The sequence below is a fragment of the Phasianus colchicus genome, chromosome 36, assembly GCF_987193195.1.
Source record: "Phasianus colchicus chromosome 36, bPhaCol1.hap1.1, whole genome shotgun sequence".
NCBI lineage: Eukaryota > Metazoa > Chordata > Aves > Galliformes > Phasianidae > Phasianus > Phasianus colchicus.
In genome coordinates this window covers 1,889,317-1,907,629 of record NC_143471.1, presented here as the reverse complement: position 1 = coordinate 1,907,629, position 18,313 = coordinate 1,889,317, and the positions used below count along the sequence as shown (strand labels likewise).

The following is an 18,313-nucleotide window of genomic DNA, read 5'->3' as shown; positions in this document are numbered from 1 at the left end:
GGTGGGGTGGGGGACAGTGAGGGATTTGTGGAGCAATGGGATATGGGGACATTAATGGGGAATGGGGACATTAATGGGATGTGGGGACATCAGTGGGGTGTGGGGACATCAATGGGGTGTGGGGACATCAATGGGGTGTGGGGACATCAATGGGGAATGGGGACATTAATGGGATGTGGGGATGGTAGTTGGATATGGGGACATTAATGGGGTATGGGGACACCAGTGGGGTTGGGGACATTAATGGGGTGTGGGGACAGCAGTGGGATATGGGGACAATAATGGGGTGTGGGGACATCAATGGGGTGTGGGGACATCAGTGGGGTGTGGGGACATCAATGGGGAATGGGGACATTAATGGGATGTGGGGATGGTAGTTGGATATGGGGACATTAATGGGGTATGGGGACACCAGTGGGGTTGGGGACATTAATGGGGTGTGGGGACAGCAGTGGGATATGGGGACAATAATGGGGTGTGGGGACATCAATGGGGTGTGGGGACATCAGTGGGGTGTGGGGACAGCAGTGGGGGGTGGGGACATCAGTGGGGGGTGGGGACATCAATGGGGAATGGGGACATTAATGGGATGTGGGGACAGGAGTAGGATATGGGGACAGTGATGGGGTGTGGGGACAAAAATGGGATGGGGGAAAAGCAACAGGATATTGGGATAACAATGGGGTGTGGGGACAATAATGGGTTGTGGGGACATCAGTGGGGTGTGGGGACATCAATGGGGTGTGGGGACAGCAGTGGGGTGTGGGGACAGCAGGGGTGGGTGGGGACATTAATGGGGAACAAGGACATCAGTGGGGTATGGGGACATTAATGGGGTGTGGGGACATCAATGGGGTGTGGGGACATCGGTGGGGTGTGGGGACAGCAGTGGGGGGTGGGGACATTAATGGGGTGTGGGGACATTAATGGGATGTGGGGACAGTAGTAGGATATGGGGACAATAATGGGGTGTGGGGACACCAGTGGGGTTGGGGACATTAATGGGGTGTGGGGACATCAATGGGGTGTGGGGACATCAGTGGGGTGAGGGACAGTGAGGGATTTGTGGAGCAATGGGATATGGGGACATCAATGGGGAATGGGGACAATAATGGGGTGTGGGGATGGTAGTTGGATATGGGGACAATAATGGGGTGTGGGGACAGCAGTGGGGTGGGGGGACATCAATGGGGTGTGGGGACATCAATGGGGTGTGGGGGCACATCAATGGGGTGTGGGGACAGCAGTGGGGGGTGGGGACATTAATGGGATGTGGGGACATCAGTGGGGTGGGGGACAGTGAGGGATTTGTGGAGCAAAGGGATATGGGGACATTAATGGGGAATGGGGACAATAATGGGATGTGGGGATGGTAGTTGGATATGGGGACAATAATGGGGTGTGGGGACAGCACTGGGGTGGGGGGACATCAGTGGGGTGTGGGGACATCAGTGGGGTTGGGGACATCAATGGGGAATGGGGACATTAATGGGATGTGGGGACAGGAGTAGGATATGGGGACAATAATGGGGTGTGGGGACACCACTGGGGTTGGGGACATTAATGGGGTGTGGGGACAGCAGTGGGATATGGGGACAATAATGGGGTGTGGGGACACCACTGGGGTTGGGGACATTAATGGGGTGTGGGGACAGCAGTGGGATATGGGGACAATAATGGGGTGTGGGGACATCAATGGGGGTGGGGACATTAATGGGGTGTGGGGACATCATTGGGTATGGGGACATTAATGGGGGTGGGGACATTAATGGGGGTGGGGACATTAATGGGGAATGAGGACATTAATGGGATATGGGGACAGCAGTGGGATATGGGAACAGTGATGGGGTGTGGGGACATTAATGGGGTGTGGGGACATTAATGGGGTGTGGGGACATCAGTGGGGTGGGGGGACAGCAGTGGGGTGTGGGGACATTAATGGGGTGTGGGGACATCAATGGGGTGTGGGGAGAGCAGTGGGGTGGGGGGACAGCAGTGGGGTGGGGGGACATTAATGGGGTGTGGGGACATCAATGGGGTGTGGGGACACCAGTGGGGTTGGGGACATTAATGGGGTGTGGGGACATTAATGGGGTGTGGGTACAGTAGTAGGATATGGCGACATTAATGGGGTGTGGGGACACCAGTGGGGTTGGGGGACATCAGTGGAATACGGGGACATCAGTGGGGTGGGGGGACAGTGAGGGATGTGTGGAGCAATGGGATGTGGGGACATCAATGGGACATGAGGCCATGGATGTCCTATGGGGCCACCAATGGGGCCGTGGATGTCCTATGGGGCAATGGATGTCCTATAGGGCCATGGATGTCCTTTGGGGCCACCAATGGGACCATGGATGTCCTATAGGGCCATGGATGTCCTATGGGGCCACCAATGGGACCATGGATGTCCTATGGGACCATGGATGTCCTATGGGGCTGTGGATGTCCTATAGGGTAATGAATGTCCTATGGGGCCACCAACGGGACATGGATGTCCTATAGGGTCATGGATGTCCAATAGGGTCGTGGATGTCCAATGGGGCCACCAATGGGACCATGGATGTCCTATAGGGCCATGGATGTCCTATGGGGCCACCAATGGGACCATGGATGTCCTATAGGGCCATGGATGTCCTATGGGGCCACCAATAGGATCATGGATGTCCTATAGGGCCGTGGATGTCCTATAGGGCCGTGGATGTCCTGTAGGGCCACCAATGGGACCAACGATGCCCTATAGGGTCACGGATGTCCAGTAGGGTTATGGATGTCCTATGGGGCCACCAATGGGACGATGGATGTCTGATAGGGTCACGGATGTCCTATAGGGCCATGAATGTCCTGTAGGGCCACCAATGGGACCAACGATGTCCTATAGGGCCATGGATGTCCTTTGGGGCCACCAATGGGATCTTGGATGTCCTATAGGTTCATGGATGTCCTATGGGGCCATGGATGTCCTATGGGGCCACCAATGGGACATGGATGTCCTATAGGGTCTTGGATGTCCAATAGGGTCGTGGATGTCCAATGGGGCCACCAATGGGACCAACGATGTCCTATAGGGCCATGGATGTCCTATGGGGCCACCAGTGGGACCAACGATGCCCTATAGGGTCATGGATGTCCTATAGGGTCATAGATGTCCTATAGGGCCATAGGTGCCCTATAGGGCCATGGATGTCCTATGGGGCCGTGGATGTCCTATGGGGCCACCAATGGGACCATAGATATCCTATGGGATCATGGATCTGCTAAAGGGTCATGGATATCCTATAGGGTCATGGATGTCCTATAGGGCCGTGGATGTCCTATGCAGCCCCCAATGGGACCATGGATGTCCTAAAGAGTCATGGATATCCTATAGGATCATGAATGTCCTATAGGGTCATAGATGTCCTATAGGGTCGTGGATGTCCTATGCAGCCCCCAATGGGACCATGGATGTCCTAAAGAGTCATGGATGTCCTATAGGATCATGAATGTCCTATAGGGTCATAGATGTCCTATAGGGTCGTGGATGTCCTATGCAGCCCCCAATGGGACCATGGATGTCCTAAAGAGTCATGGATATCCTATAGGATCATGAATGTCCTATAGGGTCATAGATGTCCTATAGGACCATGGATGTCCTATAGGGCCATGGATATCCTATAGGGCCATGGATATCCTATAGGGCCACCAATGGGACCATGGGTCGCAGATATCCAATAGGGTCATGGATGCCCTACGGGGCCCCCAATGGGGTTCCGGACCCCCTTACCTTTGTATGGCCCCCCACAGGTCCATGGCGTCGGCCCCATAGTGGTATTTGGGGACGTCGGCGAGGCCGCGCTGCGCGATGTCATCGGGGACGCAGAGCTCCGCGTAGGTGGTGGCCGCCAGCGCCCGCGCCACGAGCCGCAGCGTCCCGGGGCGGCCGATGGACGTGGCCTGCGGGGCGGCGGGACGGTCCCATATGGCCCCATACGGACCCGTGACCCCATATGGCCCCGTACGGACCTATGTGGTCCCATATGGCCCCGTATGGACTTATATGGCCCCGTATCTCCGTATCCCGGAGCCCCATAGGGCCTCGTATCCCCATATGGGGATATATGGCCCCATATGGACCTATATGGCCCCATATGGCCCCATACGGACCTATGTGGCCCCATATCTCCGTATCCCGGAGCCCCATAGGGCCTCGTATCCCCATATGGACATATATGGCCCCATATGGACCTATATGGCCCCATATGGCCCCGTACGGACCCGTGGCCCCATATGGCCCCATACGGACCTATGTGGTCCCATATGGCCCCATACGGACCTATGTGGTCCCATATGGCCCCGGACGGACCTATGTGGCCCCGTATCTCCGTATCTTGTAGCCCCATAGGGCCTCATATCCCCATATGGGCATACATGGCCCCATATGGACCTATATGGCCCCATATGGCCCCATACAGACCCGTGGTCCCATATGGCCCCGTACGGACCTATGTGGCCCCGTATCTCCGTATCCTGGAGCCCCATAGGGCCTCGTAACCCCATATGGACATATATGGCCCCATATGGACCTATATGGCCCCATATGGCCCCGTATGGACCCATGGCCCCATATGGCCCCATACGGACCTATGTGACCCCATATGGCCCCGTACGGACCTATGTGGTCCCATATGGCCCTGTATGGACTTATATGGCCCCGTATCTCCGTATCCCGGAGCCCCATAGGGCCTCATATCCCCATATGGGCATACATGGCCCCATATCCCCATATGGCCCCACATCCCAAATCCCGTATCCCCATATACCCATATGGGCATATCCCCATATTCCACACCCCCATATGGCCCCATACGGACCTATGTGGCCCCATATGGCCCCATACGGACCCGTGGCCCCATATGGCCTCAGACGGACCTATATGGACCCATATCTCCGTATCCCATAGCCCCATATGGCCCCATATCCCCATATGGATATATATGGCCCCATACGGACCTATGTGGCCCCGTATCTCCGTATCCCGGAGCCCCCTAGGGCCTCGTATCCCCATATGGACCTATATGGCCCCATATGGCCCCGTATGGACCCGTGGTCCCATATGGCCCCGTACGGACCTATGTGGCCCCATATGGCCCCGTATGGACCCGTGGCCCCATATGGCCCCATACGGACCTATGTGGCCCCGTATCTCCGTATCCCAGAGCCCCATATGGCCTCGTATCCCCATATGGGCATATATGGCCACATATGGACCTATATGGCCCCATATGGCCCCATATCCCCATATGGATATATATGGCCCTGTACGGACCTATATGGCCCTGTATCTTTGTATCCCAGAGCCCCACAGGGCCTCGTATCCCCATATGGGCATATATGGCCCCATACGGACCTATATGGCCCCATAACCCATAGGCCCATATCTCATATCCCCATATGGCCCCATATCCCCATATGGCCCCACATCCCAAATCCCGTATCCCCATATACCCATATCCCATATCCCCATATTCCACACCCCCATATGGCCCCATACAGACCTATATGGCCCCATATGGCCCCATACGGACCCGTGGCCCCATATGGCCTCAGACGGACCTATATGGACCCATATCTCCGTATCCCATAGCCCCATATGGCCCCATATCCCCATATGGATATATATGGCCCCATACGGACCTATGTGGCCCCGTATCTCCGTATCCCGGAGCCCCATATGGCCTCGTATTCCCATATGGGCATATATGGCCCCATATGGACCTATATGGCCCTGTATGGACCCGTGGCCCCATATGGCCCCGGACGGACCTATGTGGCCCCGTATCTCCGTATCCCGGAGCCCCATAGGGCCTCGTATCCCCATATGGGCATATATGGCCCCATATGGACCTATATGGCCCCATATGGCCCCATATCCCCATATGGATATATATGGCCCTGTACGGACCTATATGGCCCTGTATCTCCGTATCCTGTAGCCCCATAGGGCCTCATATCCCCATATGGGCATACATGGCCCCATATGGACCTATATGGCCCCATATGTCCCCATATGGACCCGTGGCCCCATATGGCCCCATACGGACCTATGTGGCCCCGTATCTCCGTATCCCGGAGCCCCACATGGCCTCGTATCCCCATATGGGCATATATGGCCCCATATGGACCTATATGGCCCCATATGGACCTGTATGGCCCCATATGGACCTATATGGCCCCATATGGCCCCTTAGCCCTATATTCCATATCCCCATATGGCCCCACATCCCATATCACAGACCCCATATCACAGACCCCATATGGCCCCAAATCCTACATCCCAAATCCACCCCATTAACCCCCCTAATTAACCCCCCCATTAACCCCCCATTAACCCCCTAATTAATCCCTCATTAACCCCCCCATTAATCCCTCTAACTAATCCCCCTAATTAATCCCCCATTAACCCCCCCAATTAACCCCCCTAATTAATCCCTCATTAACCCCCCCATTAACCCCCCTAATTAATCCCCCATTAACTCCCTCATTAATCACCCCATCAACTCCCCTAATTAATCCCTCGATTAAACCCCTAATTAATCCCATTCATCCCCTAATTAATCCCATTAACCCCCGATTAACCCCCTAAATTAACCCCCCTAATTAATCCTTCATTAATCCCCCAATTAACCCCCCCGATTAACCCCCCTAATTAATCCCTCATTAACCCCCCCATTAATCCCCCATTAACCCCCCTAATTAACCCCTCCATTAACCCCCCTAATTAATCCCTCATTAACCCCCCATTAACCCCCCTAATTAATCCCTCATTAACCCCCCCATTAACCCCCCTAATTAATCCCTCATTAACCCCCCATTAACCCCCCATTAATCCCTCATTAACCCCCTCATTAACCCCCCCATCAACTCCCCTAATTAACCCCCCATTAACCCCTAATTAATCCCATTAACCCCCCGATTAACCCCCCAAATTAACCCCCCATTACCCCCCCAATTAACCCCTAATGAATCCCCCAATCCCCCCCTCCAATTAACCCCCCCCCATCCCACCCTCCCCAGTTACTTAGCTTCCCGCCTCCCCGTTAATTAATTAACTAATTACCCCGCTAATTAACAGAGCCCCACCTGGTCGATGACGCCGCCCGGGTTGAGCAGCGCCTCCCTGGCCAGGATGTTGATGTGGAACGTGAAGCGCGAGTGGGGCAGCAGCAGCTGGGGGGCGATATAGGGTCGGTTATGGGGTCGTTATGGGGTCGTTATGGGGTCAGTTATAGGGTCGGGTTATGGGGTCGGTATGGGGTCGGTATGGAGTCAGTATGGGGTCGTTATGGGGTCATTATGGGGTTGGAACGTGAAGCGCGAGTGGGGCAGCAGCAGCACTTGGGGCGATATGGGGTCGGTTATAGGGTCGTTATGGGGTCGTTATAGGGTCAGTTATAGGGTCGGGCTATAGGGTCGGGTTATGGGGTCGGTATGGGGTCGTTATGGGGTCGATATGGGGTCGGTATGGGGTCGTTATGGGGTCGTTATGGGGTTGGAACGTGAAGCGCGAGTGGGGCAGCAGCAGCTGGGGGGCGGTATGGGGTCGGTTATGGGGTCGTTATGGGGTCGTTTTAGGGTCAGTTATAGGGTCGGGCTATAGGGTCGGGTTATGGGGTTGAGTTATAGGGTCGTTATGGGGTCATTATGGGGTCGTTATGGGGTCAGTTCTGGGGTTGGAACGTGAAGCGCGAGTGGGGCAGCAGCAGCTGGGGGGCGATATAGGGTCGTTATAGGGTCACTTATAGGGTCGTTATAGGGTCAGTTATAGGGTCGGGTTATGGGGTCGTTATGGGGTCGTTATGGGGTCGATATGGGGTCGGTATGGGGTCGGTATGGGGTCGTTATGGGGTCGTTATGGGGTTGGAACGTGAAGCGTGAGTGGGGCAGCAGCAGCTGGGGGGTGGTATGGGGTCGGTTATGGGGTCGTTATGGGGTCGTTATGGGGTCAGTTATAGGGTCGGGTTATGGGGTCGGGTTATGGGGTCGTTATGGGGTCGGTATGGGGTCGTTATGGGGTGGGTATGGGGTCAGTTCTGGGGTTGGAACGTGAAGCGCGAGTGGGGCAGCAGCAGCTGGGGGGCGGTATGGGGTCGGTTATGGGGTCGTTATGGGGTCGTTATAGGGTCAGTTATAGGGTCGGGCTATAGGGTCGGGTTATGGGGTCGGTATGGGGTCGGTATGGGGTCATTATGGGGTAGTTATGGGGTCAGTTCTGGGGTTGGAACGTGAAGCGCGAGTGGGGCAGCAGCAGCTGGGGGGCGGTATAGGTCACTTATAGGGTGGTTATAGGGTCGTTATGGGGTCAGTTATAGGGTCGTTACGGGGTCAGTTATAGGGTCGGGTTATGGGGTCAGTTATAGGGTCGGTATGGGGTCGTTATGGGGTCGATATGGGGTCGGTATGGGGTCGTTATGGGGTTGGAACGTGAAGCGCGAGTGGGGCAGCAGCAGCTGGGGGGCGATTTAGGGTCGGTTATGGGGTCGTTATGGGGTCGTTATGGGGTCAGTTATAGGGTCGGGTTATGGGGTCGGGTTATGGGGTCGGTATGGGGTCGGTATGGGGTCGTTATGGGGTCGTTATGGGGTTGGAACGTGAAGCGCGAGTGGGGCAGCAGCAGCTGGGGGGCGATATAGGGTCGTTATAGGGTCGTTATGGGGTCGTTATAGGGTCAGTTATAGGGTCGGGTTATGGGGTCGGGTTATGGGGTCGGTATGGGGTCGGTATGGGGTCGGTATGGGGTCAGTTCTGGGGTTGGAACGTGAAGCGCGAGTGGGGCAGCAGCAGCTGGGGGGCGGTATGGGGTCGTTATAGGGTCACTTATAGGGTCGTTACGGGGTCAGTTATAGGGTCGGGTTATGGGGTCGGGTTATAGGGTCGGTATAGGGTCGGTATGGGGTCGGTATGGGGTCAGTTCTGGGGTTGGAACGTGAAGCGCGAGTGGGGCAGCAGCAGCTGGGGGGCGATATAGGGTCGTTATAGGGTCGTTATGGGGTCGTTATAGGGTCAGTTATAGGGTCGGGTTATGGGGTCGGGTTATGGGGTCGGTATGGGGTCGTTATGGGGTCGGTATGGGGTCAGTTCTGGGGTTGGAACGTGAAGCGCGAGTGGGGTAGCAGCAGCTGGGGGGCGATATGGGGTCGGTTATGGGGTCGTTATGGGGTTGTTATAGGGTCAGTTATAGGGTCGGTATGGGGTCGTTATGGGGTCGGTATGGGGTTGTTATGGGGTCGTTATGGGGTTGGAACATGAAGCGCGAGTGGGGCAGCAGCAGCTGGGGGCAGTTATGGGGTCGGTTATAGGGTCGTTATAGGGTCACTTATAGGGTCAGTTATGGGGTCATTATAGGGTCGGGTTATAGGGCCGTTATGGGGTCGTTATGGGGTCAGGTTATAGGGTCGTAATGGGGTCAGTTATGGAGTTGGAACGTGAAGCGCGTATCCGCTAGGTATCTATGGGGTATCTATGGGATGCTTATAGGGTTTCTATGGGGTATCTATGGGATTTCTATGGGGTATCTATGAGATGCCAATAGGGTTCCTATGGGGTAGCTATGGGGTATCTATGGGATTTCTATGGGGTTCCTATGGGGTATCTATGGGACACCAACAGTGTTCCTGTGGGGTGTCTATGGGGTATTTATGGGATACCTATGGGATTCCTATGAGGTTCCTATGGGGTTCCTATGGGGTACCTATGGGATTTCTATGGGGTATCTATGGGATGCTTATAGGGTTCCTATGGGATGCCTATGGGACATCTATGGGGTAGCTATGGGGCAGCTACGGGGTATCTATGGGACACCTATGGGGTTCCTATGGGGTACTTATGGGGTATCTATGGGACGCCTATGGGGTTCCTATGGGGTTCCTATGGGGTTCCTATGGGGTATCTATGGGATATCTATGGGATATCTATGGGATGCTTATTGGGTTCCTATGGGGTACCTATGGGATGCCTATGGGGTATCTGTGAGGTTCTATGGGATTCCTATGAGATACCTATGGGATTCCTATGGGGTTCCTATGGGATAGCTATGGGGTATCTATGGGGTATCTATGGGATGCCTATAGGGTTCCTATGGGGTATCTATGGGACACCGATAGGGTTCCTATGGGGTTCCTATGGGGTATCTATGGGGTTCCTATGGGGTTCCTATGAGGTTCCTAAGGGGTTCCTATGGGGTACCTATGGGATTTCTATGGGATATCTATGGGACGCCTATGGGGTACCTATGGAGTATCTATGGGACACTGATAGGGTTCCTATGGGGTTCCTATGGGGTTCCTATGAGGTTCCAATGGGGTTCCAATGGGGTACCTATGGGTTTTCTACGGGGTACCTATGGGACGCCTATGGGGTATCTATGAGGTTCTATGGGGTCCCTATGGGATGCCTATGGGATACCTATGGGGTTCCTATGGGGCAGCTATGGGGTATCTATGGGACGCCTATGGGGTTCCTATCGGGTATCTATGGGGTATCTATGGGGTATCTATGGGGTATCCATGGGATTCCCATGGGGTACCTATGGAACACCTATGGGGTTCCTATGGGGTACTTATGGGGTATCTATGGGACACCTATGGGGTTCCTATGGGGTTCCCATGGGGTACCTATGGGACACCTATGGGGTTCCTATGGGGTTCCCATGGGGTACCTATGGGACACCTATGGGGTTCCTATGGGGTTCCCATGGGGTACCTATGGGACACCTATGGGGTTCCTATGGGGTACTTATGGGGTATCTATGGGACACCTATGGGGTTCCTATGGGGCACTTATGGGGTATCTATGGGACGCCTATGGGGTTTCTACGGGATATCTATGGGATGCTTATAGGGTTCCTATGGGATGCCTTTGGGATACCTATGGGGTTCCTATGGGGCAGCTACGGGGTATCTATGGGACACCTATGGGGTTCCTATGGGATAGCTATGGGGTATCTATGGGTTTCCTATGGGGTACCTATGGGGTAGCTATGGGGTATCTATGGGACGCCTATAGGGTTCCTATGGGGCAGCTACGGGGTACATATGGGACGCCTATGGGGTTCCTATGGGGTAGCTATGGGGTATCTATGGGACCCCTAAGGGGTTCCTATGGGGCAGCTATGGCGTATCTATGGGGTATCTATGGGGTTCCCATGGGGTATCTATGGGACGCCTATGGGGTTCCTATGGGGTACTTATGGGGTATCTATGGGATGCCTATGGGGTTCCTATGGGGCAGCTACGGGGTATCTATGGGGTATCTATGGGGTTCCCATGGGGTATCTATGGGACACCTATGGGGTTCCTATGGGGCAGCTACGGGGTACCTATGGGACGCCTATGGGGTTCCTATGGGGCAGCTACGGGGTAGCTATGGGGCAGCTGTGGGGCACCTTGTGCACGGGGTGGCAGGCCGGCAGGCGCTGCGTGGCCACGGCGAAAACCTCGGCCAGGAAATGGGTGTGCAGGAGGTGGGTCACCATCTCGTGCTGCAGGAAGTGGGCGCTGCGCACAAACAGCTTCGCCAGCCGCCACCGCCAGGGGGCGCTGTGGGGAGTGACGGGCGGCGAGGGGGGCTGCTGGCACAGCTGGGGGGAGAGAGGTGGGGGTCACGTGGGGGGTGGGGGGGATATGGGGGGAAATGGGGTCAGGTATGGGGTCAGGTGGGGGGTATGGGGTCAGGTGTGGGTTATGGGGGGATATAGGGTCAGGTGGGGGGGATATGGGGTCTGGTGGGGGGTCAGGTGGGGGGTGTGGGGTCAGGTGTGGGGTATGGGGGGATATGGGGTCAGGTGTGGGGTCAGGTATGGGGTATGGGAGGGGATGTGGGGGGTCAGGTGGGGGGGGATATGGGGTCAGGTATGTGGTCATTTATGGGGTATGGGGGGGGATGTGGGGTTAGGTATGGGGGGATATGGGGTCAAGTATGTGGGGGGATATGGGGTCAGGTGTGGGGTATGGGGTCAGGTGTGGGGTCAGTTATGGTGGAATATGGGGTCAAGTATGGGGTCAGGTAGGAGGTATGGGGGGGGATATGGGGTCAGGTGTGGGGTATGGGGGGATATGGGGTCAGATATGGGGTCAGGTGTGGGGTCAGGTAGGGGGTGTGGGATCAGGTGGGGGAGGATATGGGGTCAGGTGTGGGGTATGGGGTCAGGTGGAGGGGGATATAGGGTCAGGTGGGGGGGATTTGGTCAGATGGGGGGGTATGGGGTCAGGTGGGGGGTCAGGTGAGGGGGGATATGGGGTCAGGTATGGGGTATGGGGGGGGATGTGGGGTCAGGTGGGGGGTATGGGGGGATATGGGGTCAGGTATGGGGGGGGATATGGGGTCAGGTGTGGGGTGCGGGGTCAGGTATGGGGTCAGGTGTGGGGTATGTGGGGGGATCTGGGGTTAGGTGTGGGGGGATATGGGGTCGGGTGGGGGGTATGTGGGGATATGGCTGCTTTGCCAGCCGCCACCGCCAGGGGGCGCTGTGGGGAGTGACGGGCGGCGAGGGGGGCTGCTGGCACAGCTGGGGGGAGAGAGGTGGGGGTCACGTGGGGGGTGGGGGGGGTATGGGGGGATATGGGGTCAGGTATGGGGTCAGGTGTGGGGTCAGGTGGGGGGTATTGGGGGGGATATGGGGTCAGGTGGGGGCTATGGGGTCAGGTGTGGGGTATGGGGGGATATAGGGTCAGTTGGGGGGGATATGGGGTCAGGTGGGGAGTATAGGGTCAGATGGGGAATATGGGAGGATATGGAGTCAGGTATGGGGGGTATGGGGGGATATGGGGTCAGGTGTGGGGTATGGGGTCAGGTGGGGAGTATGGGGGGATATGGGGTCAGGTGCGGGGTCAGGTGTGGGGGTATTGGGGGGGATTATTATGGGGTTGCTCTGGGGTTGTTATGGGGTTATGGGATTATGGGGTTATGGGATGCTATGGGGTTGCTATGGGGTTGTTATGGGGTTATGGGGTTGTTATGGGGTTATGGGATTATGGGGTTATGGGATGCTATGGGGTTGCTATGGGGTTGTTATGGGGTTATGGGGTGCCCTAGGGGCTGCTATGGGGTTGTTATGGGGTCGTTACGGGTTTATGGGGTTATGGGATGCTCCGGGGTTGTTATGGGGTTATGGGGTTATGGGATGCCCTGGGGCTGTTATGGGGTTGTTATGGGGTTATGGGGTGCTATGGGGTTGTTATGGGGTTATGGGGTTGCTATGGGGTTGTAATGGGGTTATGGGCTGTTATGGGGCTGTTATGGGGCTGTTATGGGGTTATGGGGTTATGGGCTGCCCTGGGGTTGTTATGGGGTTGTTATGGGGTTTTTATGGGTTTATGGGGTTATGGGGCTGCTATGGGGTTGTTATGGGGTTGTTATGGGGTTATGGGGTTATGGGATGCCCTGGGGCTGTTATGGGGTTGTTATGGGGTTGTTATGGGGTTGTTATGGGGTTATGGGGTTGCTATGGGGTTGTTATGGGGTTATGGGGTTATGGGCTGCCCTGGGGTTGTTATGGGGTTGTTATGGGGTTATGGGGTTATGGGCTGCCCTGGGGTTGTTATGGGGTTGTTATGGGGTTTTTATGGGTTTATGGGGTTATGGGGCTGCTATGGGGTTGCTATGGGGTTGTTATGGGGTTATGGGGTGCTATGGGGCTGTTATGGCGCTGTTATGGGGTTATGGGGTTATGGGGTTGTTATGGGGTTGTTATGGGGTTGTTATGGGGTTATGGGGTTATGGGCTGCTCTGGGGTTGTTATGGGGTTGTTATGGGGTTTTTATGGGTTTATGGGGTTATGGGATGCTATGGGGTTGTTATGGGGTTATGGGGTTATGGGATGCCCTGGGGTTGTTATGGGGTTGTTATGGGTTTATGGGTTTATGGGCTGCCCTGGGGCTGCTATGGGGTTGTTATGGGGTTATGGGGTTGTTATGAGGTTGTTATGGGTTTATGGGGTTATGGGGTGCTATGGGGCTGCTATGGGGTTGTTATGGGGTTATGGGCTGCTATGGGGTTGTTATGGGGTTATGGGGTGCTATGGGGCTGTTATGGCGCTGTTATGGGGTTATGGGGTTATGGGCTGTTATGGGGTTGTTATGGGGTTGTTATGGGGTTATGGGGTTATGGGCTGCTCTGGGGTTGTTATGGGGTTGTTATGGGGTTTTTATGGGTTTATGGGGTTATGGGATGCTATGGGGTTGTTATGGGGTTATGGGGTTATGGGATGCCCTGGGGTTGTTATGGGGTTGTTATGGGTTTATGGGTTTATGGGCTGCCCTGGGGCTGCTATGGGGTTGTTATGGGGTTATGGGGTTGTTATGGGGTTATGGGATTATGGGGTTATGGGATGCTATGGGGTTGCTATGGGGTTGTTATGGGGTTATGGGGTGCCCTAGGGGCTGCTATGGGGTTGCTATGGGGTTGTTATGGGGTTGTTATGGGGTTGTTATGGGGTTATGGGGTTATGGGGTTATGGGATGCCCTGGGACTGTTATGGGGTTGTTATGGGGTTTTTATGGGTTTATGGGGTTATGGGATGCTCTGGGGTTGTTATGGGGTTGTTATGGGGTTATGGGGTGCTATGGGGTTGTTATGGGGTTGTTATGGGGTACTTATGGGTTTATGGGGTTATGGGATGCTATGGGGTTGTTATGGGGTTATGGGGTTATGGGGTCCTCTGTGGCTGCTATGGGGTTGTTATGGGGTTGTTATGGGGTTATGGGGTTGTTATGGGTTTGTTATGGGGTTATGGGGTTATGGGATGCTATGGGGCTGCTATGGGGTTGTTATGGGGTCGTTACGGGTTTATGGGGTTATGGGATGCTCTGGGGTTGTTATGGGGTTGTTATGGGGTTGTTATGGGGTTGTTATGGGGTTGTTATGGGGTTATGGGGTTATGGGCTGCCCTGGGGTTGTTATGGGGTTGTTATGGGTTTATGGGTTTATGGGCTGCCCTGGGGCTGCTATGGGGTTGTTATGGGGTTATGGGGTTGTTATGGGGTTGTTATGGGTTTATGGGGTTATGGGGTGCTATGGGGCTGCTATGGGGTTGTTATGGGGTTATGGGCTGCTATGGGGTTGTTATGGGGTTATGGGGTGCTATGGGGCTGTTATGGGGTTTTTATGGGTTTATGGGGTTATGGGATGCTCTGGGGTTGTTATGGGGTTGTTATGGGGTTATGGGGTTATGGGCTGCTATGGGGTTGTTATGGGGTTGTTATGGGGTCCTTATGGGTTTATGGGGTTATGAGATGCTATGGGGTCGTTATGGGGTTATGGGGTTATGGGATGCCCTGGGGCTGCTATGGGGTTGTTATGGGGTCGTTACGGGTTTATGGGGTTATGGGCTGCCCAGGGGCTGTTATGGGATTTCTGTGGGGTCCCCACGACCCACCTGAATGGCGACGGGCAGCAGCTCCCCCGTGGGGCCGCCCCACAGCAGGCAGAGCGGAGCGGCCACGTGCTGCTCCTCGCCCCCCAGCCGGGCGCCGGGGAGACCCTGCAGCTGCGAGTAGTCGGCCAGGAACACGCGGCCCGACTGCGGGGGGAGGGGGCGTCAGGGGGGCGGGGGGGGGAGAGGGGGGTGGGGGGGGTTGGGGGGGTGGGGAGGATATGGGGGACTTGGGGGGGTTTGGGGGGATATGGGGGGATGGGGGCTATGGGGGATATGGGGGGGTATGGGGGATATGGGGGGGTTTGGGGGGTTTGGGGGGTGTGGGGGGTGTGGGGGTTTGGGGGGTGTGGGGCATGTGGGGGGGTGTGGGGGGATGTGGGGGGGTTGGGGGGTTTGGGGGGTGTGGGGGATATGGGGGACTTGGGGGGGTTTGGGGGGATACGGGGGGATATGGGGGGATGGGGGGGGTGTGGGGATATGGGGGGGTATGGGGGGATATGGGGGGTGTGGGGGATGTGGGGGGTATGGGGGATATGGGGAGATATAGGGGGGTATGGGAGATATGGGAGATATGGGGGATGTGGGGGGATGTGGGGGGTGTGGGGGTATGGGGGGGTTTGGGGGGTTTGGGGGCATGTGGGGGGGTATGGGAGATATGGGAGATATGGGGGATGTGGGGGAATGTGGGGGGATGTGGGGGGTTTGGGGGATATGGGGGAAATGGGGGATATGGGGGATATGGGGGATATGGGGGATGTGGGGGATGTGGGGGTATGGGGGGAATGGGGGGGGTGTGGGGGAAATGGGGGGATATGGGGATATGGGGGCCTTATGGGGGGTTGTGAGGGATATGGGGGGGTTTGGGGGGTTTGGGAGGATGTGGGGGGGTATGGGGGATATGGGGGGTGTGGGGGGATGTGGGGGATGTGGGGGATGGGGGGTATGGGGGATATGGGGGGATATGGGGGAATGGGGGAGGGATGGTGGGATGTGGGGGATATGGGGAGGTAATATGGGGGCTATGGGGGGCTGTGGGGGGAAATGGGGGATATGGGGGGTGTGGGGGGGTATGGGGGGATGTGGGGGATGGGGGGGGGCACAAGTAGTCGGCCAGGAACACGCGGCCCAACTGCGGGGGGAGGGGGCGTCAGGGGGGCGGGGGGGGGTTGGGGGGTTTGGGGGGTGTGGGGGATATGGGGTGATATGGGGGGCTATGGGGAGATATAGGGGGGTATGGGGGATATGGGGGGGTTTGGGGGGTCTGGGGGGATGTGGGGGGTTTGGGGGTATGGGGGGGTGTGGGGGGATGTGGGGGATGTGGGGGGGTATGGGGGGATGTGGGGGGTGTGGGGGGTTTGGGGGGGTATGGGGTGATATGGGGGGCTATGGGGAGATATAGGGGGATATGGGGGACATGGGGATATGGGGGTTATGGGGGCTGTGGGGGGATGTGGGGGGTGTGGGGGCTGTGGGGGGGGTTCGGTGGTATGGGGGATATGGGGGATGTGGGGGATGTGGGGGTATGGGGGGGTTACGGGGGGTTGTGGGGGATAAGGGGGGGTTTGGGGGGTTTGGGGGATGTGGGGGGTGTGGGGGGATATGGGGGGATGGGGGGGGTGTGGGGGATGTGGGGGGTATGGGGGGGTATGGGGGAAATGGGGAGATATAGGGGGCTATTGGGGGGATGTGGGGGGATGTGGGGGTATGGGGGAAATGGGGGGTATGGGGGATATGGGGGGGGTGGGGGAATATGGGGGGAATGGGGGGGGTGTGGGGGATATGGGGGGATGTGGGGGATGTGGGGGTATGGGGGGCTATGGGGATATAGGGGATGTGAGGGGATCTCAATGGGATCTCAGTGGGATCCCAATGGTATTTCAATGGGATCTCAATGGGATTTCAATGGGAACTGAATGGGACCTCAATGGGATTTCAATGAGATCCCAATGGGAACTCAGTGGGAACTTAATGGGATCTCAATGGGATTTCAATGGCATTTCAATGGGACCCCAATGGGATTTCAATGGGATCCCAGTGGGATTTCAATGGGATTTCAATGGAATCTCAATGGGATCTCAATGGGATTTCTATGGGATCTCAATGGGATTTCTATGGGATCTCAATGGGAACTCAATGGGAACTCAATGGGATTTCAATGGGATCCCAATAGGAACTTAATGGGAACCCAATAGGATCTCAATGGGATCTCAATGGGATCTCAATGGGATCTCAATGGGAACTCAGTAGGATCTCAATGGGATCTCAATGGGATCTCAATGGGATTTCAATGGGATTTCAATGGGATCTCAATGGGATCTCAATGGGAACTCAGTGGGATCTCAATGGGATCTCAATAGGATTTCAATGGGATCTCAATGGGATCTCAATGGGATCTCAATGGGAACTCAGTGGGATCTCAATGGGATCTCAATGGGATCCCAATGGGATTTCAATGGCATTTCAATGGGATCTCAATGGGAACTCAGTGGGAACTTAATGGGATCTCAATGGGATTTCAATGGCATTTCAATGGGACCCCAATGGGATTTCAATGGGATTTCAATGGGATCTCAGTGGGACCCCACTGGGCACCTTTCCCCCAATCTTTTGGGGTTTCCCACCTCCATCTCTCGCTGCAGAGTGGTGTTGGGAACTCAATGGGACCCCAATGGGATTTCAATGGGATCTCAATAGGAACTGAATGGGACCTCAATGGGATTTCAATGAGATCCCAATGGGAACTCAGTGGGAACTTAATGGGATCTCAATGGGATTTCAATGGCATTTCAATGGCATTTCAATGGCATTTCAATGGCATTTCAATGCGACCCCAATGGGATTTCAATGGGATCCCATAGGGAACTCAATGGGATTTCAATGGGACCCCAATGGGATTTCAAT

The 18,313-nt window shown here is 55.8% G+C and overlaps 1 protein-coding gene across 1 annotated transcript in view; it reads right to left on the bottom strand.

Annotated features, from left to right (window-relative positions):
* LOC149913583 (polyunsaturated fatty acid lipoxygenase ALOX15B-like) overlaps nucleotides 1–18,313 on the bottom strand; it is a 46,524-nt gene that overhangs the window by 13,976 nt on the left and 14,235 nt on the right. Inside the window, exons 6-9 of the mRNA XM_090129342.1 lie at nucleotides 15,413–15,556; nucleotides 11,423–11,617; nucleotides 7,123–7,209; nucleotides 3,767–3,936 (exon numbers count right to left, since the gene is read on the bottom strand). Coding sequence (XP_089985468.1) covers nucleotides 3,767–3,936; nucleotides 7,123–7,209; nucleotides 11,423–11,617; nucleotides 15,413–15,556 — 596 coding nt within the window. The remainder of the gene's footprint in view (nucleotides 1–3,766; nucleotides 3,937–7,122; nucleotides 7,210–11,422; nucleotides 11,618–15,412; nucleotides 15,557–18,313) is intronic.